Source organism: Rattus norvegicus, chromosome 3 (genome assembly GCF_021556685.1).
Source record: "Rattus norvegicus strain SHRSP/BbbUtx chromosome 3, alternate assembly SHRSP_T2T, whole genome shotgun sequence".
Taxonomy (NCBI): domain Eukaryota; kingdom Metazoa; phylum Chordata; class Mammalia; order Rodentia; family Muridae; genus Rattus; species Rattus norvegicus.
This window is the reverse complement of record NC_141536.1, coordinates 36,352,475-36,374,301: the sequence shown is the minus strand read 5'-3', so window position 1 is coordinate 36,374,301 and position 21,827 is coordinate 36,352,475. Positions and strand designations below refer to the sequence as shown.

At 45.5% G+C, this 21,827-nt stretch overlaps 1 protein-coding gene across 4 annotated transcripts in view; it reads left to right on the top strand.

Moving 5' to 3' along the window:
• Positions 1-3,939: 3,939 nt before the first annotated feature.
• Cacnb4 (calcium voltage-gated channel auxiliary subunit beta 4) overlaps positions 3,940-21,827 on the top strand; it is a 250,104-nt gene continuing 232,216 nt past the window's right edge. Inside the window, exons 1-2 of one of the 4 annotated variants that reach the window (XM_087654045.1) lie at positions 3,940-4,274; positions 4,709-4,792. Coding sequence is in view for 2 of the 4 variants with exons in the window: in NM_001399143.2 (NP_001386072.1) it covers positions 4,215-4,274; positions 4,709-4,792 (144 nt within the window). In the remaining 2 variants the exon portion in view is untranslated. 4 annotated transcript variants of the gene reach the window in all.

Here is a 21,827-nt window from a genome sequence, read left to right as displayed (position 1 = left end):
CACCACCACCACCACCACCATCATCATCATCATCATCATCATCATTATCTTTTTTTACAATGGTCTTTATCTCCCTCCTGGTCTACCCTCTGACTGTTCCTCATTCCGTATCTCCCTCCCATCTCCAGGAGGATGTCCCCACACCACCAGACCTCCCCACTCCCTGGAGTCCCAAGTCTCTCAAGGGTTAGGTGCATCTTCTCTGTCTGAGTCCAGATCCTGCAGTCCTCTGTTGTATGTGTGTCAGGGGCTTCATATCAGCTGGTGTTTGCTGCCTGGATGGTGGCTCAGCATTTGAGAGATCCCAGGGGGTCCAGGTTAGTTGAGACTGCTGGTCTTCCCATGGGGTAGCTGTCCTTCTCAGCTTCTTCCAGCTCTTTCCCAAATCAACCACAGGAGTCACCAGCTTCTATCCATTGGTTGGGTGCACATATCTGCATCTGACTCTTTCAGCCACTTGTTGCGTCTTTCGGAGGGCAGTCATGATAGGCTCCTATTTGTAAGCACACCGTAGCATAGAAAGACAGGGCATCAAGTGGAGGGATGGGGTTTGCCATCCCACAGTCAAAAGTAACTGTTTATAATGGCATCAATTCCACTCTAAGAGTGGAGCCCTTGTGGCAAAAAATTCTCTTAAAGGTCTAATCTGTTAATACTGTTAAGATGTAATAAAATGTCAGCACGTGTTTTAAAATCATAGTTTGTTGCACTTTCCTAATGATGGTTAGTACACACTTTTTTGGTCACTGATGTATAATTTATTTTTATTTTATGTGCATTGGTAATTTGTTTGCATGCATCTCTGTGTGAGAGTATTGGATCCTCAAGTGTTGGAGTTGCAGAAAGTTGTGGGCAGTGGTGGGAATTGAACCAGGGTCCTCTGGAAGAGCATCCAGTGCTCTTAACGACTGAACCATCTTTTATTTTGATGAAGTCCAATATGTTTGTTTTTCTTTTGTCATGTGCTTTGATATCATGTTTAAGAATCCATTCCCGAATCTGAGATCACGAAGATTTACCTTTCTGTTTTAATGATTTTACATTTTTAGCTTTTCATCTAGGTTTCTGATCCATCTTGGTTTTTTTTTTGTTTGTTTTGTTTTGTTTTGTTTTTTTTTTTGTTTTGTTTTTTTTTATACTGTGAGAGATAAGAATCCAATGTCATTCTTCCCTGGCGCGAGGGAACAATGATATATTCTCTCCGACTGTCTTAGTTGATATTCTATTGCTGTGAGGAGGCATACTTATAAAACTTATAAAATAGTTTTAAAAAGGCAACTAAGAAAATAAAGCACTTAGAGGCTTGCTTACATTTTCAGAGGTTTTGTCCATGATCAGCATGGTGAGGATCATGGTGGCATCAATGGGTGCTGGAGTAGTAGCCAAGAACTCACATCTGACCCAAAGGTTGCAGACAGAAAGAGAACAAGAGTTGACCCTTTCTGGGCTTCTGAAATTTCAAAGCCTACCTCCCAGTGACACTCCTCCTCAAACAAAGCCACACCCCCTAATCCTTTCCAAATAGTTCCACTAAGTATGAACCAAAATTCAAATATATGAGCCTATGGGGGTCAGTCTCACCTAAACAACCACTGTGGCATCATTTTAGAAAAGGATAGCTTGCCTCTTCATGAACCCAAAACTAGTTCCATCAGGAACCCTGCACTCTCAACGAGGCTGTAAGCAACATAAAGTTTCCATCACACGAATGGGGTTATCAGAAGGCAGCCTATACTACCCTCTCATGCTCACTCAAAACTTAATTTCAGCAACAGGTAGTTGGGGAAGAATAGCAGTATCTTTCCCAGGAAAGTACCCCCCCCAAAAAAAAACCCTGGGAGCTTCAGATGAGGGGGAGCCTTGTGTTACCTGCATGGGGTGGAGTTTCCCTCTCTGATCAGAACGGGAGCAATCAGGAAGCTTGGCTGAAATGCCACAGACTCACACTTTTCTTCCTGGGGTTCTGTAGATTTTCTTATGCGTCTTTTTGCATCGAGGTGTGCCTGTTACGCCCATTGCTAGAGGTGTATTCGTACTTCTCACTGCCCTTGTTGAGAGGCAGATGCACAGAACAATTCATGCTGTCTTCCTGGTGTGGATTCCGGTTTGATTATTCAGTGCAACTGGGCAAGGAGAAGCCAGAGCCTACGCAAACCATTTAGTCTGTGTGTATTGATGAAGTGTCAACTAAAAAAAGGCTTCCAAACTAAGACCAGAATGAGATGACAGCAACTAATGGGGGTGCTGGAGGTGAGGGCTGTCTACATCAGTGGAGGGATCCATTACCCAGGAACTTCATAGGGGTTTCTACTACACGGAAACTACACAGATACCGAGCTAATTTGGAAATTAGATTTTCACAAAAGCAAGAATTAATATAGTAAGACAGCCTGTGGCAAATATCTAGAGAATGAATGCTCCAGTTTTTCAGGCACAGGACAATCCAGGACTGCAAGGGTCAGGGAGGATCTTCTTCTCTGTGGAGAAAGAGTGAGCTGAGCAGGATTTCAGAATGCTGGGTGCTGTCTAGATGGTGTGGACGGCAGATGCCAAGGACGCATTCTAGAGCTATGATGCTGAAGCAGACTGCAGGTCAGGAAAGAGCAGTAAATGGATCTCCCTGCTCTGGGTTTGCAAAGAGAAATCAATCTGGAGGGAGGAGTTTTGGAGTGTGGGTATGTCTAAAGCAAGCAAGAAGCCTAGATTTCGGATCACAAGAATTTGGGCTTTACCTCAGAAAACAAGTTGAGGAAAAGTGGTTTTAGAGAAATGGCTTTGCCTGTGTGTAGATGGACTCTCTCTCTCTCTCTCTCTCTCTCTCTCTCTCTCTCTCTCTCTCTCTCTCTCTGTGTGTGTGTGTGTGTGTGTGTGTGTGTGTGTGTGCCTGTGCACGAGTGCACGAGTGCCAGAGGGAACTTGGAGGCAAGACTAGTTTTAGGACCCAAAGTTTAGACGAAGTGAAAGGGTCTGTAAGGAAAGTATGTAATAGATGGGAAAATAAACGTGGTGCTTGTTTTAATAAGTAAAATGCCAGAACACAGGGTGAGGGGGGCTGATGTAGTAATTTTATGTCTATTTTAACGAGGCATCGCTGCAACCGTAACTATAGTTAGAATTTTTTCTTAATTCACATATTTCCCACCTCTTTTTATTACTTCAAATTTCTTCCTTCTAGGATTCCCTGGCCTTCAATTGATCTCAAATACAGCATGTGTTTGTAACCAGAAAGCTAGCTTGTGTATGGCTTTAGGATGAGTTTCTTCTCCTGGAAACAGCTATACAAATGAGAGGCACGTGGTCAACTCCTGCTTTTTAGCAGGTTTGATGTGACCTTCAAAACTCCTTAGGACAGGCTGGTTTCGGTGGGGCTGCATCTCCAGTCAAACTGGCTGGCAGGCTCTCCCACGCCTGCCTAGGTGTGTGTAACTTGTATCTCCGAGGGTAGAGTTGCCCAAACAACAACAAACAAAAACAAAAGAAAAAACCCACTAATAAAAAGTAAACACACACACACACACACACACACACACACACACACACACACACACACACACACACACACGCCAACAACCTAGTGCCTTACCACCATGGGATGATGAGGAAAGTCTCCGAAGGAGGAGTCAGTCTTGTCCTTTTCAAATTCGAGTGCTGGGACGGACGGACGGACACACACACACACACACACACACACACACACACACACACACACACACACGTTCCGCTCTGCCCACACACACACACACACACACACACACACACACACACACACACACGTTCCGCTCTGCCCACTCCCTGCAACACTGCACCAGCTTCCCTCCCCAAGTCCTGATTCATGAACCGTGCCACCTTTGTCTCATTTTAAACTGTGCAGACTATTTTAATCCTCCCACCCCCATCTCAGATTTTCCCCTCCCTCCATCCTCTGGAAAGCTGTGCTGTAGAGCGCTCGCGGGGTGGGGAGAGCACTTCTCCCCAAGGCTCGGGGAGGCGAGAACCGAGAAGCCCCCTCGCCTGGACTTCCCTGAGGGCGCGCGAGGGGGGAGGGGAGCGCTTCGGCCCCTTTAAGGTGCGGCGCTCGGCGAAGTGCGGGCAGGCGGCCCGCGAGCCGGCGCGGGGCCAGGAGCCGGGTAGGGAAGTCCTGCCTCCCCCTCCGCCCGCACCGGCCCGCGCCCTCCGCCCACCGCGCCGCGAGGGCCATGCGGCGCCTCTGAACCATGTCGTCCTCCTACGCCAAGAACGGGGCGGCGGACGGGCCGCACTCCCCCAGCTCGCAGGTACCGCCCCCTCCTCCACCCGCGCCGCCCCGCGCCCCGCCTTGGTGCCGCGAGTGCGGGGCGCTGGTCCCGAGCCGCCGCTCCCTCCTCCGCGCCTCCCGCCCGCTCCTCCCCCTCCTCCTCCCCTCCTCCTAGCCTGCTCCCGGGCTCAGCGCTCGGGCTTCAGTGTCCGCAGCCTCCTGTCGCCGATGCCGGGGACTCAGACCCCGCACCCGCGACGCTTTGTTAATGGATGTGGTGGGTGCTCGGGACCACCCAGCTCGGGGTGAGGGGATGGGGGTGGGGGCGCTGGGAGGCGCCGGGGAGACTAGGACGAGGGGTTCTGGGGGTCCCCGGGGCGCGGTTCCCAAGGAGGACTCCAGCCCCGGATGCCCGCTCAGCTCAGCGCTGCGGTCCTCACTGGCTTCTTTGTGGCCCCGGTGTGTCGAGTTCAGGTGGCCCGAGGCACCACGACCCGGAGGAGCAGGTTGAAAAGATCCGATGGCAGCACCACTTCCACCAGCTTCATCCTCAGACAGGTAGGAGGTCCGGGCGCCGGGAGCCCGCATCCAGCGCGGTCCCCTGCCCGGGAGCGCGAGTCCGGTCCGCGCCGGTCGGGGATCGGTCCTCGTCCCTCTGCTCCCTGCTCCCCGGTCCTGGGGTCCAGCCTCCCCTACCTCTGCTTCCAACTCCTTCCCTCTCCCGGTTCCCTGGCTACCCAATGTTCGCATCCCTACATCTTTCTGTCGCTCCGGGAAGTTAGTTTGTATTTGTGTACTTGTGTTGGAGAGGAAAAGGGACGCTGGCCGGGGACACTCCATTTAGGAGCTAGAAGTGTTCCTGGCCCACCTTCGTTGCACGGAGGGACGTGAGCGACCTGGTTTGATGCGCTGTGAGAGTTAGAGGATTTCTCCAACCTTTGTCCTATTTTGAATACTTTCACATTTTTGAGAGAGTTCTCTGAGTTCTGGCCAAAAGAGAGACACTTGGAACAGAAAAGTTTAGTCTCGTTTTGGCACCGTTTCATCGATTTCGCGTAATCACGGACTGACGGGGACAGCGGGCTAGTGAGACCTAAATAAGACAGCGCGGGCGCAGTTCCCAGGGTCTGGCTGCCCTGAACCTCGCGCTGGCTTTCCCGTGTTTTCCTCGTGGCCAGAGAGGCAAGTAGTTCGAACCACAGGTCGCTAGCAATGCGCAGTCCTCTGCTGCCTGTCACCTTGAGGAAAGAAATCGACCCTCTGTTTTTGCACTACCCAGTGCCTCTGGAGCTGGATGCTGGAGAAGGAATACAGAAGCGGCTCACCTTGATCCTTCTCTGGAGTGTGCTCCTTCCTGGAGACTTAGGAAGACTTTGGTCAATACCCCAAGAAGCTTTTATCCCAGGTTCTGTCATGGAGCGACCTTGAGAAACACTTTTCTCTCTAGGTCACCCAGAACCTGGTGTCCTGTGATTCCAACTTACTATGGCAGCCGCGGTGATTTTTTTTTTTTAATAATTAGTTTAAGCATATTTTCAAAGTAGAACACGATTTAGACTCAAAATTGGACTCTGACAGCGCTTAAAAGGTCTATAAAGCATATTTGGGTAATATTTCCACGAACATTTGTACTTCCTGCAGAAACAGAAATTATGGCTACCGTTCTGTAGCTCAGTGTGGTGTGCTCCAAGCCGGTACAGTATTTAAACACATTTGATTCTGCATTCAGTTTGAAAGAACATCCCACCCTCTTTGTAGAGCGGGGGTTATTTGTGTATTTGATAAGGGGAAGCCATTGCTCAGCTTAAAATATTTTTTTGAGTTATGCAACGCTGAGTTCTTTATGCTTATCTCGTAGATGCTTATTTTTGGTAGTGCTTTCTTGTTGCAGATTCTTGGAACTACTAATTATGCACTAACGCATTCAGTGAGTGGTTTGACTAATACTTTTGAATTTACACTATCATTGGACTAGTTTACATTCGGAGCCCAAACAAAGCAATGTCCTTTCGAATATTTTTCCTAATTTCCTAATCAGTGAATGACTGAAACTACAAACACACACACACACACATACACACACACACACACGTTGTAGAGTGGGCTGCTGTGTGTACGCTTAACAGAGAAAAATATTGCAATGGCAATTTTGGGAGCTACTTGGACCAGCGAAGGTTTTGAGAATAAATATAGTTCATAAATATTGTTGAGGGTGGGCATACTGATTTCATAAAACGGTCCAAATTCAGGAATTAATTGTAACAAACAATTTTCTTAATTTTGGCACAGAAACAATATCTATTTTGGGGGAGAACTTCATAGCACAGTAAACAACTGCAATCTAATTTAAACAGCATTGTACAGACCTCTTTAAATTATATACATATATATATATATACATATATATATAAGCATAACACCCTGATAGAACCCTTTAAAGAGTGACAGTAATTTATTAATATTTAAATACTTTAAAAATTAAAATTATCTTAATTGATTGATATTCTGTGTGTGTGTGTCTGTGTGTGTGTGTGTGTCGCTACTGTGTGTTTGTGGAGGTCAGAGGACAACTCATAGACTTGCCTCTCTCCGTCCCCCTGTGAGCCCAGGGAACGGAGCTCAAGTTGTCAAGATGTCAGCAAGTGCATTTGCCATCTCTCCAGCTTTTGAATTCCTGATACTAGAAGGGATGGGATTTCCTGGTGGTGTTTCACATTTATTTTGCTTTACTACGGGAGAGAGTAAGGAGACCAATTAGATCAGTCAGTTCTCCATGGCTGAGATAAAATACTGAGAAAATCAAAATAGGAGAAAAGATTTATTTTTGCTTCATGGCTGTGGTCACTTGACTATGCCTGTGATGAGACAGAAAGTCACGACAAAGAGAGGTGGCAGGGAGGGCTGCTGACTTCATGCAGCTGGAGCAGAAAGACGGATCTGGGAACAGAAGCAGAGGCCTGGAGGTAATATAAACCCTCCAAGGGCATGACCTCAAAGATCCACTTCCTCCAGCTACACCACACCTCCTACAATTTCCACCACCTTCAGAAGCCCCAATCAGCTACGAGTTCATCAATGGACTAACCCACTCACCAGATTAGAGCCCTTGCCATCCAAGCACTTTTGAAGAGAAGTTGCCTGGTCCTATGCAGCTTGGTCCTGGAAACCTGACTGGGAATGAAGGAATGACAGACAGTGAGGAGATGACAGGGACACATGCAGAAAAGCTAGGATTGGATGAGCTCTGCTCACCCTGATAGAGGTCACTTCCAACACTGCCCAAAGGATTATGTTTGGCACAAAGAAGCGGTCTTAGCTAGTCTTCTGAGGTGTGTGTAGGGGGGCAGTGTCAGGCTGTGAACACCAGGACCAGCGAGATGTGGTTGATAGTTTCTACATACGTGGGTCCATTGCTACTAAACACTCTGTCATGGACCGAGGAGAGGCTTTGCCATCCCTAAGCGTCACCTGGGCTTTGTCATTTCCCCTGTCTGCTACATTGCTGGCACCTACAATTTAGGAGAGATGAGGGTTTGGAACGAATCCAGAGCACCACTAAATGGCATCTCTGAGGAAAGGTAAGAAGACACAGTTTGCTACTGACAGGAGAGAAAGGAAGAGGTAATCCAGAAATGGCTTAACCACGATCTTCCAAAGAGTGCATAGTCTGAGGGCGTCTTCCGGCCACACCCCAGATGAAATCCAAGAGCTGGTTGAGTTGGAGGGGAATGATGCCTTCCAGTAAGAACTTCAGTGAGTGCTGCTGTCGTGGGGAGGGCTTTCCTCCCCAGGAGGTCTCTGATAGGCCATTTATGGAACGAACATGTATTGTGGCTCACATCTTGGAGAAGTTAGCATTTGCTTTGTAGCCAGCTCTGTTGGACATTGTGGGAGAAGAGTGAAGAGGCTTAGATCTTGTATGCAAAGGTTTGGTTGTTGAGTTGTGGAGACCAATGGGTGACAAGCAGGCATGCATGGCAACCAGGGAGTGTGTGCACTGAGGGTTACAGTGCTGGGGTCTCGCAGCACCTGTGTCACGAACGGCAGAGTGTTAAGTTAGTCCTCGTCGCACTTGAGTTAGTTAGCTTTCTTCGTATTGAGTAACTTTTATGAATCCCTTTAAAGGGTCTGGCCTCCACCCAGTAACAGCATCATCCCCAGCTCTAATCTCTTATGTCTGGATTCAGAGCTTAAAATGAGACATCTTTCTGCCACAGGCCCTTTGCACATGCTGACCACCCATGTGGAATACGTTACTTTTCTCTTTGCCTATTGGTTCTCGATACTCCTCGAGATCTGAGAGTTTCGATTTTGTGGAGGTATATTTTTTAATACTCTCTCTCTCTCTCTCTCTCTCTCTCTCTCTCTCTCTCTCTCTGTAGCACAGGCTAGCCTCAAAGTTATGATAATCCTCCTGCCTCAGCTTAGGAATTCGCCTTATTTCCTTTCTTAAACTCCCTGACTAGATCAGTTTTCTAAGTAGGTCCTTTTAGAACAGAGTACCTGTGCTCATTTTTTAGTCGCATGTCTCCATTGCAGTTCGAGATGGATTTAGGTCTCTCTTACTGTCTATCCCCTGACCGACCTGAGTATCGGGAGGGCGAAGGAATGTCTGCGCTTTATCTTTGCTCCTTGGCACCAAGCCTTGTTCCTTTGCAATGCCTGCCCATTTGAATGAAGGGAGAGAATGGGTTTGGGGATGAATTTCTGTTGCAAGGAAGAAATTATTCCCTAACAAACCTACTCGGAAATTCCGTAGCTTAAAACGATTTCTTTCTGCGCACTGACCAGACAGCTCTTCTGCTTATGGGATGTTACGTGGGCACAGGGATGGCGGGGAGGTCCAAAATAGCCTCGCACATGTGGTTGGCAGTCAGTGCAGGCTACTGGCTGAGAGCTCTGCCGGGGCTTTTGGCAGGGCGCTCGGTTTTCCTCCATCTGTGGCGTGCGTGGCTCTTTGGACCTTTTGGTGATATGGTGACTGTAGTCTAAGCTGGACAACCCCAAGGAGCGAAGAGGGCATCGGCAGCTGCCCTAGACTTCAGTTCAAGTGCAATACACCACTTCCTTTGTATTGCATGACGTCAAATAGACTTAAAGAGCCTACCCCATTTCAAGGAGAGAAAAGGGAAAGTATCTCTGTGTGTGTATGTACGGATGTATATGAGTGTGTGTTCATGTGTGTGTGTGTGTGTGTGTGTGTGCGCGCGCGTGCGTGAGCGTGCGCATGTGTGTGTGTGTGCGTGAGCGTGCGCATGTGTGTGTGCATGAGCATGTGTGCGTGCGTGTGCATGTGCGCGTGCGCGAGCGTGTGCGAGCATGTGTGTGCGCGCGTGTGTGTGTGTGGTCAGCAATGACCCTAAAGTACTGTTCTCCAGCAGCCATCTAACTTGCATTTTGCATCAAGGCCTCAGTAGGATGAGGGATTTAGTTGCTGATTAGGCTAGAAAGGCTGGCCAGCCTCAGGATCTATCCAGTTCTGCATCCCCCACTCCCCAGAAGGTATCTAAAAAACAAAAACAAGCAAACCAACAATGTCTCCCAAACTTTAAGAAACACGTTTAGTGTGGCGTGCTCTCAGGTGCACGTCACAGCACACATGCCAACATCAGAGAGCAAGCTGAAGGAATTAGCCCCTCCTTCTACCATGTGGGGCCCGGGCTTGAAATCAGGTCGTGAGGATTGACAGCAAGTGCGTTTCTCGGGGGCTGAGCGTATTTACTCATGTTTTAACGTTTATATGAACGCTACTGTGCCTGCTTGCCTCTATGTACACCATGAGCGTGCAGGGTCCTTCAGAGGCTAGAAGGCATCAGATCCCTGAGGCTGGAATTACAGGCAATGGCGAGTTTCCTGATTTGGGTGTTGGAAACCCAATCCTGACCCCTCTGAAAACAGGAGGAAGTGGCCTTAATGGCCGAGTCATCTCTCCAGCCCAGGAGTGTTTTTGATGAAGTGAAAAGGTCAATTTCCATGGGAGAAAAAAGAAATGGGTAAAACCAAACTAAACTCAGCATTAATATCATATTACAAAAGTTAAAATTATTCTATTTATGTGGCAAAATAAAGGATAAATGTTCCATGTATACAAAGAAGTATTTAATTTTATTTTCTAAAAAATATTTGCACTCGCGAGTGTGCGAGCGCGCGTGTGCGTGTGCATGTGTGTGTGTGTGTGTGAGCTTGCACATGCATGTGTGAACGTGCACGTGAGCCTTGGTGGACTTGTGGAGGTCAAGGGACAACCTAGTGGAACTGTTTCTCTTCTTGATGTGTTTTCTGGGGTTTGAACTCCAGTCATGGGGCTTTAGTAGTAAGCCCTTTATCTCCTGGGCCATCTCAGGGGTCCTGTTTGGTGAATTTTAAGCATGCTCTCACTTAAGGATGGAGGGAACTTGGTGTAGTGGTGATGTGTACCTGAAGTCCTAGCTACTGAAGAGGCTGAAGCAGGCAAATCTCTTGAGCCTCAGAGTTTGGAGCCGGCTTGGATAACAAAGTGAGACTTGGATCTAAAACAAAACAACAAGAAACAAAAATCAAAACAAACAAAACAGAAAGAGGTGCCACAGGCATAATGGCATAATGAAAATTATCTACTAAGCCCTCAAAACAGGCGTTATATTGCACTGAGACTCTGAAATAAATATATATGTATATGTATATACATATATGTATATGTATATATGTATGTATACATTTATATACATTTAAGCATTTATTCAAAGTACACCGAAGTGAAAAGGTAAGTCATAGAATAAAATAATGACATCACATTTAGAAATAAGAGCTCGTGGGACAGAAGACAGGAGTTGCTGCTGTCTGTGGAAACCTCGTGTTTTTTTTGAGGTATGCTAATCAGATGATCCTTACAATGATTCAATGAACCCACATTGTATTTAGAGATGGAAAACATATGCAGATTCTGAGTTGATACTATAATAAAACAAGTTGGCAGGGAAATTCTTTGGGTTATAATTTGGGTGCTGGTTACAGACACATTTCTCTGATGAAATGTGAATTCGTCAACAGAAGGTATCTGCTTTGTGCACAGCTCTAAGAATAATCATATGCCTAGAGGCATGTAGATATGCCAAATTTATCCATAAACTCGGAATCACACAGTTTTAGAACAGGAAGAGATTGCAGAAGTAAAACCTTCTGATTTCTTACTTCCAGATAACTAGAACATCGGCCCGGCATAGGACAGAAAGGTCACATTGCTAGAGGTAGAGTGAGGCAGCCTTGGCTCTCTTATTTTCTCCACCAAACACTCTAACCCTCGGTGATGAAGATGGACACAGATTTGTAGGTCATGAAAGGGCATATGGGGTTCGTTCCTCTTTAAACCCAGACTACTCATTTATTTCAGGAGTTTATTTAATTGTTTTACTTTTGAAATAGAGAGTTGCTACATAGCTCAGGCTGGTTTGGAATGCGCATTCTCCTGTCTGAGCCTCCCAGTGCCATGCTTATAGGTCTGGCCCTGGTTCTAGAAGTGACCTTATTCTGTGTGGATGCTTAGAAGAACAAAGTATCATTTGGAGGGTCTGGAGCCTGTTGCCTGTTTTTTGTTTGTTTGTTTGTTTGGTTGGTTTTTTTTGTGTGTGTTTGTTGGTTTGGATTTGTTTTTTGTTTTTGTTTTTGTTTTATTAATTCTATCATGGATGGTCCTTTTTGCTTGTGTGTTCACAGTTCACAAAGGATTATCTCTTTATCTGTTAACTAGTAAACAGACAAATAATATTATATTAGCCACACTCTTACTACTTGTATTTCCTCCCAACCCCCTTGGACTTGAATATAGGAACACATTTAAACAGATGACAATCCCTTGTTATCAGAAACCCAGAAATTAGCTACAGCATGAAGCCACCTTTGATAGTTTTTTAAAATGACTTTTATTTCACTTTATTTTGTCAATCTAGGTGTTTGTCTATATGCATGCCAGTGTACCACATGCTCCCTGGTACCTGAGGAGGTCAGAGGAGGGCATCAGATCCCCTGGAACAGAAGCTACATATGGTTGTGAGCTGCCATGTGGGTGCTGGGAACGAATCCAAGTCCTCTGCAAGAGTAACTAGTGCTCGTAACAACCGAGCCATATCTTCAGCCACAAGTTACCCTTACTGTTACTCGAGAAAGCTATGGAGAAAACTGTCAGGTGCTGCACCCAGAGGAATCCAACTGGTAGGAGCAAGAGCCACGTGGAGATGCTGCCTCTGTTAGAGTAGGCACTTGGGGTAGAGAAGAGGAAGAGAAATATCTCTCTTCTCCCTTTTGCCTTCAGGTGGCTGCCTAGGTGGGATCCAGTTGACCCGGGAGCCTGGGAAGCATTCTATAGCCTGGGGTAGGGATGGGAGGAGCTGTGAACCCTGTTTATATTTTAGCTACAGCACAGTAGGCACTGAAGAAGTGTTTTCATCAACAAAGGTGAAAGGTTTTTTTTTCTCTTCCTTGTGCTGTAAGTGGGTCTTGCTTCCTAAATGGTACAGTCCAGTTGCAGCGAACGTTAAGAAAGCACTCACACCGCCTTTGAGACTGTTCTGTAGGGTGGAGCTTCCCAAACTGCAATCTAATCTAATGAAGCAAGGAAGGGATCGGCTTCTCTCCCAGCAAACCCTGTTTGTATGGAACTGAATGTGTGAAAACAATGATGGGGAGGTCTGATTACAGGGCAGCTGGTCAGTTATCCATTGGTTTACTTGTAAATCCCCACCCCCGCCCTTTCTTTTCCTATGTTCTTAACACATGTTCCCTAAATTCTGTTTCTGTAGAATAAACGACTATGTGTCTTCCAGTTTAGACTGGTAAGATTTTATTGATATACAGAATAAGGTCTGAATCAAGTGGTAATCTTCCTAGGAAATTAAAGGAATCTGTGTAGAGAGCTAGGCTGAAAATGAAGGGCTTTGTGTGTCTGTCCCCACCTGATCCTGGCTCCTCTGGTTGCCCCTACTGCGCTATACCTATATATGCTACCCTTCCCTCAGGGGATAAGAAACAAGGGCTGAACCGAGGAGAATGTTCTTTAGTCAGATCACTGGGTAGCTAGGCGTAGAAGGCTCCCCACCCCTGTCTCCTAACTCAGAGATCCACCCCTGACACCCAGATCATTCAGTCTCCTAGCTGGGGCAACAGGTCTTCCAAGCCTGCCTCCCCTAGAGTTGGCCCTGTCTGGATTTAATTGTCAAACCTCAGACTCAGAAGCAGGTGGGCAGCTTGAGGCTCACTCATTATCACTGGAGGCTAGGAGATGCCTGCTGGTACTTGGGGATGGGGCATGCAGCCCACATTCCAGTCAGTAGAACCCTCCCTGCTGGGCTTTCAAGGATTGTGAATAGTGCAGCCTCTGTTGGCTTGTCCTTTGCCAGAGCTTTCTGCCCAGCTTAAGTGCATGGGCTGAGAAGGAGTATAGACCTCAGAACTACCAGTCCTCTGAGCTGGCCCTTCAGTAGGTGGACCTGGCCCATCTGAGACTCTGGACTCTTCAGACTACTGAACCTGGACTGTTATGCAAATAAAATCATTACGAATGAGAAGACAAAGCTACTTACTCACAGACTCTTGAATGCTTCACCATAGTAGAGAATATCAAACTATCAAGCCCTAAGAAGAGCCATGTTTGTTAGCCCCATAAGAACTTTCTGGTTCAGTTGACATTGTCTTATCTTTCTCAGTTGTATCCTTCACAATAAAGCAGAGTTCTGTGCTCTTCATTCTTGAAGACTGGACGTTCTCACAGAAGCTCACCAAGAGTCTGGTCCACAAGGCTTTGACTGTGGGAGGAGAATCCTGTAGGGAGGTATTCCTGTCACTAATACCAGAGATAGTGAATTATAAGGAGAAATGGGACTCGGGGCATAGCTCAGTGGTAGAGGACCTTCCCTAGCATGTACAAGGCCCTAGGTTTGATCCTATGAACCAACAAAGAAAAAAGACTTACTTTGGTCTGTGGTTTCAGAAGTTACAGACCATGGCCACTTGGATCTGTTGCTTTGAGACCAATGGTGAAGCACCACATCATGGTGGGGACCTGTGGTGTCAATAAACTGCTTGCCTCAGGCCCCACAACCAAGAAGAGAAAGGAATTCTATGAACTTCAAGGCACCTCCCCTCTTGGCCTAGAGATTTCCCTACTCATCTCGCTTCTGATAGGTTCCAAGTAATGCCACCCTTGGGACCAAGCCCTCAACACTTGAACCCTCTGGGGACACTTATCCAAACCTTAGCAGACCAGCTACAATATAGCTTCAATACCATAGCAGACCAGAAATGTGGAGGCTTGTATCCATAAAATAGCTACAACGTAGATTCAACTTTAAGGGAATGTTTTTATTGCTTTTAAGTAACAATAATTACAAGCTGTGTGCTATGGCAACCTGTGGCCGGAAGAGAGCACACTAAAGCATTATCAATGCTTGGCTTGAACATAAATAGCACATTGGAATTCCTTGATGGTAGTTCTCATTTTTATTAGCGTAAACATGGTCCTCCAGAAACTCTCCTATTTCTTTAACATAACTTGATTGTTGCACACATAAATAGAATGCAAGTAATTACTTGAATCTGAAGGCATGACATTCAGTGTTTGTATTGGGGTACTGAAAGCATTAATTAGGTAGAAGCTGTAAAAATTGTCTAACAGCTGCAGAATCTTGCAGATCATCTTACTAATCACTTGGATGACAAATGGTGTCTCCTTTATGCCTTACTTTATCTCCCTGTTGGAGGATGTATCTTCCTTCAGTCTGGCAGCTTAATTGCTGCCGCGGTATTTGTTTTGAGAGGAAACATTCTATAAGCACCCACTTGAAAAGAATATGCAATTCCCCTGGGCTGTCAGAATCACCAGAAGTGGTGAACTTATGTAGCACGGATGGTGTCTAGAAATGATACCTTTCTCAAACTTTTTATGGAATTTTTGTTTAGTCATTTCTTTCTTAACACACAGAAAAGCATGGAAACACACAGTGCCTTGCGTGTATTAATTCATCATCCCACTCTCATTTCAAATGATCTGCTGCTGCTGTTAACCGTTCCAATGCTTATTAAGATTCAGGATCAAACAAGTGGGCAAAAAGCCTGTGTGTGTGTGTGTGTGTGTGTGTGTGTGTGTGAGAGAGAGAGAGAGAGAGAGAGAGAGAGAGAGAGAGAGAGAGAGAGGGAGAGAGAGGGAGAGAGAGACAGAGAGACAGAGAGACAGAGACAGAGACAGACTACTACTATGCTTTCAATAATTTTTTTAATACTAGAAATACCTTGGGTACTTACAATTTAAAATTCTCATATTTTATCTAGTTTTTTTTATAATGGTGTATATTTGGTAATTATGTTATCTCGTTCTTTCTTGAGAAATACAATCAGAGAGGATGCAGTGTGCCTGAGTCTAGATCTAAGTGCAGGATTTATGGGAATTACTGGGTGTACAGAGCGGTACTCTGTGTGGCAGGTGCTGTTCAGTAATATTTCAGTGCTTCCCTGGGGGACAGAAGTCAATTATTACATGCTCGTGTGGGAGAGGAAATAGGTCAGCTGCACACGGCTTTTGCTAATTTCAGAGAGCTCGAGGGCACTTTAGTTTGGGGAGACGCTTGCTTTATTTGGTCTTTATGTTAAGAACTGTGCTGGTGAGTGCTAAGATTTTCATGTCTTATGGTCCTCATATCCTTCAATGTAATACAAAGTATTTCTTTTTTTTAATATAAAATGAAAAGCAAATCATACAATATCTTTATTTAAAAGTGTCAAATCTGCACTGTAAGAGCGATGTGAACCCTGGGTATTATTTGGGGTTTTATTTTTATATTAGAATATATATTCAATAAATGTCATACTTCCAAGTATTTTTGATGATTTAAGTTCTATATAAAAAAATAGGGTTTTTTTTTTTGTTTTGTTTTGGTTTGGTTTGGGTTTTTGAGACAGGGTTTCTCTGTGTAGCCCTGACTGCCCTGGAACTACACTCTATAGACCAGGCTGGTCTGGAACTAAGATTCACGTGCCTCTGCCTCCCGAGTGCTAGGATTGAAGGCTTGCGCCAACAGCACTCAGCTCTCCAGAGCTTTTTTTTTTTTTTTTTTTAAAAGATTTTATTTTATTGTATATGAGTACACTGTAGCTGCCTTCAGACACACCAGAAGAGGGCATCAGATCTCATTACAGATGGTTATGAGCCACCATGTGGTTGCTGGGATTTGAACTCAGGACCTCAGGAAGAGCAGTCGGTGCTCTTAACCACTGAGCCATCTCTCCAGCCCCATCTCCAGAGCTTTTTAAAGATAGTGTCATCAGTGAAACTTACACATGCCCAATTTACGGATAGGCTTAGATGTCCCCCATTACCTAGACTTCAAAACTCATATCACTTCTGGCCCTTTTTAAAGTACAGCAAAAAACAATAAAACCCTCCAAACCACACACCTTAGAGTCATGGAGTTTGGAATCATGGACCTTGGAACCACAGATCTTGGCATTCTGGACCCCAGGCTGGGTGGGCTCCAGGTGGAGAAGCGATGTCTGAGAAGAAATGGGAAGAGCTTTGGAGGGTTGGTGAGGTTGTGGAAGGCATGGCTCCTGCCTCCCCTCCCCCCAGACGTATTTTCAGACTCCCAACTGTTTGCTTTTCCTCCATGAAATGGGAAGAGCTTGACGATGCCTTGGGTTAACGAAGAACCTGCTTAAAAACCACTAAGGTTGTATGAGTCTTAGGAGATTTTCCTTCATGTACTGTCCCTTGCCTGACTTATTCTTGGATGCTCCTTTCACCATCATCATTAAGAACAAAAAGCCAGGTGGGTAGTTGGAAAACCCAGGCCCACTTGCCTCAGTCCATTTCCAATGTGATGCCCTCCCTGCCCACCTGGGCTGCTGCACTTGCTGAGTGACCAAGCACACACACCGTGTCTTGACTCAACCCATTTTCTTCCTGTCACCTCCTCCATCATAATTCTTCTCCTCCTGGTGATATGTGTCTGTCAGAACTCCCTGGAACCTTCTCCTCACAGAAGCATGTTCACACACGGCTCTCCTTCCCTGGTATGGCCCTGGAGCTGTTCTGCCTATTCACTTGTTAAGTTTTCCCATGTGTAATGTGGGAAGCCCATGTACCTCACCAGCCTGTGCGTCTTCATCTCATCACTGATGTGCTCAGTGGGATGGGGAAAGAGGAGCTGAGGAGAGGAGAAGTTGAAGGGTCTGAAGCAACAGTGCACTTTAGGCTTGGCCACATTTTCTGCATGGAGACACAGGACTTCAGCCCTTTGCCCTTGGCCTTCCTGGTTGGTGATATGTTGCCCAACAATGGAGGGGTTCATTCTGCTACAGCTGTTCTTCACCCTATGAGAACACCACTGCTTCCTTCTAAGATACCGATTCTCAGCTCTGTGCTCCCTGGCCTTTCTGGACAAGACTTCCTCATCTCTGGGACACATGGTCCCCTGAATCCTTATGTGGCACCTATGTACTGTATCTTCCAGATCCTGGGTAGGGCCAACTTCTGCAGCATTGGTTGCTTCTCTCTGTAGGGTTCTCCCTGAGAATGAGACATCATTCTGCTGCTGGGGACTTATCTCAGAACTTGATTCCAGTAGCTGGTCTCCCACAAGGTGCCTTGACCTGTTCACTTTATTATAGATAAACTATATCACCTTTCAGCTCAATGGCAGCCTATATATAATACCCTCATGGTGTTGTAGTAGAAGGGGAAGACCATAAGACTGGGTAGGAAGCCTTGGGATAGGGGGATTTAGGATGTCTAGGGAGAGTCATTGGTGGGAGTTTTCTGGTTATATTTGTCTTTTCTTTCCTTCTTCCCTTTTACTCCCTCCCCTTCCTCCTCCTCCTTTCTCCTCCTTCCTCCTCCTCCTTCTTTTTCTTTTCCTTCCTCTTCTAGTTCTTCCTCTTCTTCCTCTTCCTCCTCTCCCTCCTCTACTTCTTTTCCTTATCCTCCCCTCCTTCTCCCTTCCCTCTTCCTCTTTCTACCACTTCTCCTCCTCCTCTTCCTCCTCTTCTTTTCTTTTTTGTTAATTTGACACAAGCTAGAGCCATCTGGGAAGAGTGGATCTCAGTTTAGGAATTGCTTCTATCAGACTACCCATGGGGGCATTTTCTTGATTAATGCTCGATGTGGGAGGGCCCAGACCACTGTGAGTAGTGCCATCCCTGAGCAGGTGATCTTGGGAAGTACAAGAAAGTTAGCTGACCGTGAGCCTAGGAGCAAGCCAGTAACTAGTGTTATTCCACAAGCTCCCTTCAGTTCCTGCCTTGAATTTCTGCTCTAATTTTCCTTCAGCACTGAATTGTGACCTGGGACACATAAGCCAGATAAACTCTTCCCACCCTAAGCATTTGGTTGTAGTGTTTATTACAGCAACAGAAAGCAAACCAGCATGGGGGGTTGCTCAAGAAACTAGATGAGACCAAACTTGGTACATTTCAAGTGTTATACTTTCTAACTGTATCTCTTAGGAATCTTCCTACCACAAAGAGACAGAAACAGCAAAGGCTAACTAATGCAAAGTGTAGAATTCTTGCTTCATGCTGTGAAAGAGCAGAACTGGATGTCAGCCTTCAGGGTCTCTCTTGGTTCATCTGCTGTTGTCTTAGCACTACATTTCTCAATGTGCGGTTCTGCGTGCCATTTATCCCCTGTCCTGGTGGCAGCAGTTGCTGTGAGATTTCCAATTTATCCTCTCTTGTAGTCATTCCTGCAGAATAATAAAAGAGAAGAAGTTTGTATCTGTGTTTTATGGGTACATTTCCAGAGCCCCTTGGAGCTCCCGCTGGACCCATGTTACTTGAATCTCATTGGCCGGTATCAGCTATCAGAAGCCACATTGTTAATGTAACGTGGCCTTCAGGTAGCATTTGGTTACTTCTGGTGATGAGGCTGAGGCTGGCCTAGATCCGGCTGATTGTGGGGATGACCAGCTCACTAAGTGTAAGCCAGATGCAAGCAAGAGAGGGGGACGTTCTTTGTGCATTCTTCCCTAGGGTATAAGATGATTAATAGGATCATTTTAATTTAGCAAAATGTAAACATTCTCACTCATTTATAGATAGTTTGACGTTAAAATATATTCACATGGATGCACTACCACCATTACTGTGTTGGTAGCAAATCCATCTTTAATAAGACTTTGTAGATAATTGGGACTGGTATTTCTGTTGGAACTGCCTGTTTTAATGCGAGAAATGTGTGCCGTGTCCAATAGCTGACTAAACAGGAAACTTCTGGGATCCCACCCAAAGACGGGCACTGCAGTGGCTGCTTGAATGAACATTTTTTTGGGACTCTGCTTTTCTTTCTGTAGAATGAAGGTGAAGGTTTGACTAGGTAATTTCTAAGGTTCTTCGGTTTCCATCAAACCTGGTTGCTAGATGACTTTGTGTCCACCACAAATGTGACCAACTCATTCATTTTAGTAAAAAAAAAATGGTATTCAATAGTGTGAGGTCAGAAAGGTTTGGTTCTTTTTTCTCTAAATTATATGTGTGATGTGGGAGTCTTCAGAAATAAGGCTCAGAGTTCCAGGAAAAACCATTTATACACTTCCATTCAATGAAGAATGGGCAGCTGTATGGGGTTGCAACTGGACCGAAAGGCATGATCAGCTATGATAGACTTGATCAGCCTGTGTGTGTGTGTGTGTGTGTGTGTGTGTGTGTGTGTGTGTGTGTGTGTTTTCTCCTTGGCCTCTCTGTGTCTCCTGGGTTTGGGATTCATCCAGATTGGAATGAGGGAGAGAGCAACTTCTCCTAGACCTTGCATTAGAGGAGAGAAGTTTTGAATTCTGTGGCTTAATGTGGAAAGAGGAGTTTTGGTGATGAAGTGAGAGACTTTGCTTCTGTGGTTCCCCAGTCTCCCTTAGTTCAGAGAGTTCTCAGTACACGCAAACACAAGCCCAACATCGGCTTCTGTAGAGAGCCCGTGTCACTTCACTGGTGAGATGGAGTAAAAACCAGGGTTTTTCAGTATCTTGAGAACCTTAAGTGAGGACACTCCATTATAACGTAGCACAGGGACGCTACGGAGAGAATCATAGGCAGAAAGATAATTTGAGATGGAACTGGAATTTATAACTTCCAAACATATGCATGGAAGGATGTGCAAAGAATAGAATGGGCTGTCAGGATGAAGTTTCTGGGAAATGTGAGACGGTTCTCAGAGATGCATCCTGGAAGCTATTAAGAGGAAATCTGCTGAGGAGAAGTGTGGCTTCTGCTATTACGATGATCATAGCCCCAGGAAGAGCAAGTAACTAATGGGGCTTTAAGTCGGTAATAAAGAGTAGCAGGAGCCGCCATATTGGAACTTGGCTGAAGGTGAGAGAAACTGCGAGGTAGATTCTCGTCACTTGAAAACACTGCACAGCTTTCCGTCTCAACTTAGCTTCGTGTCATTCATTCCTCAGGGGTCTGACATTTGTATGTCTAGCTCAGCAAGATTGCCTGTCTTCCGGTAAATGAGGCAGGGATTCTATTTTTAAGTGACATTAACTATTTAATGAGTAGACGCTAGCAGGTATTTCTGGAATGATATCATGCATTTTCAAATTGCCTTGGTTTTTTTGGATGGAATGTTTTTGCCTTCAAAAATACTCATAGCTATTAAGTCTCTGGACAGTTTGATGTTCTTTAAACAAATTAACCATCAGCGAGCAATTTGGTACTGCCTTTGTAAGAATGAATCCAGTCTTCTGGTTGTTTGGCTTGAGAAGACTCAGCAAGAGGGCCAGATAAAGGTGCTTCAGTCAGAAGAGAATCTGCCAGAACCTTGAGTTGGAACTTTCTGGCCTCCAGGATTGTGAGAAATAAATTCTTGTTCAAGCCATCTATTTGTATGTTAGGAAGCTGGCACACCTGACTTTTTTTTAACCTCTCTTCCAGTCACCAGCACACGGTCCTACAAAAATGTATTTAATCCTGCCTTATTCTGGAAGTAATCTAAATGGTCTCCTGTAGTATCACAAGTCAATGCCATAAACCAAAGGAGAAAACACAGATAAGATGGTATGTTGGACGCACAGAGTGTATGGCGACCATGTCTTATTTACTGGCTTGACTGTGACCTTTATAGGTCAGTTGTAAGGGTGACAAGTCCAAAGGTGAAAACATAACTGTTTAGAAAACGTGTTAGTATTTCCTATTCTGAAACTAGAGAGAACTGTTTCCTGTTTTCAGAGCTGAAACTCTGTAAGATGGGAAATTATATTTTAAGTAATTAAACTCTGTGATGACCCCAGAGTTCTTTCATAAATCCTTCCATGCAGATAATATCTCCTAGCATGCTGTTGGACAGTTCAATAAAAGCAACTATGTAGGAGCAATTCTGAATGGGTCACAACATCATTGATTCTCAAAGTAGTTGTTCATTATAATCGTCAGATAAGTATAACTATCCCTATGCCTGGACCACATCTCAGCCTATTTAAGTCAGGGTTTCTAGGAGTGGGCATGGGATGCCAATAGTTTTCAAAACTTTCAAGTTATGAATAGAGCTGGCTGGTCTGAGGTAATCCAGGAGAAGACTTCTGAGTGCCCCTTTCCAATCAGGACTTGTTAGTCAGGATGGGTTAGGTGATGCTGCAATAAC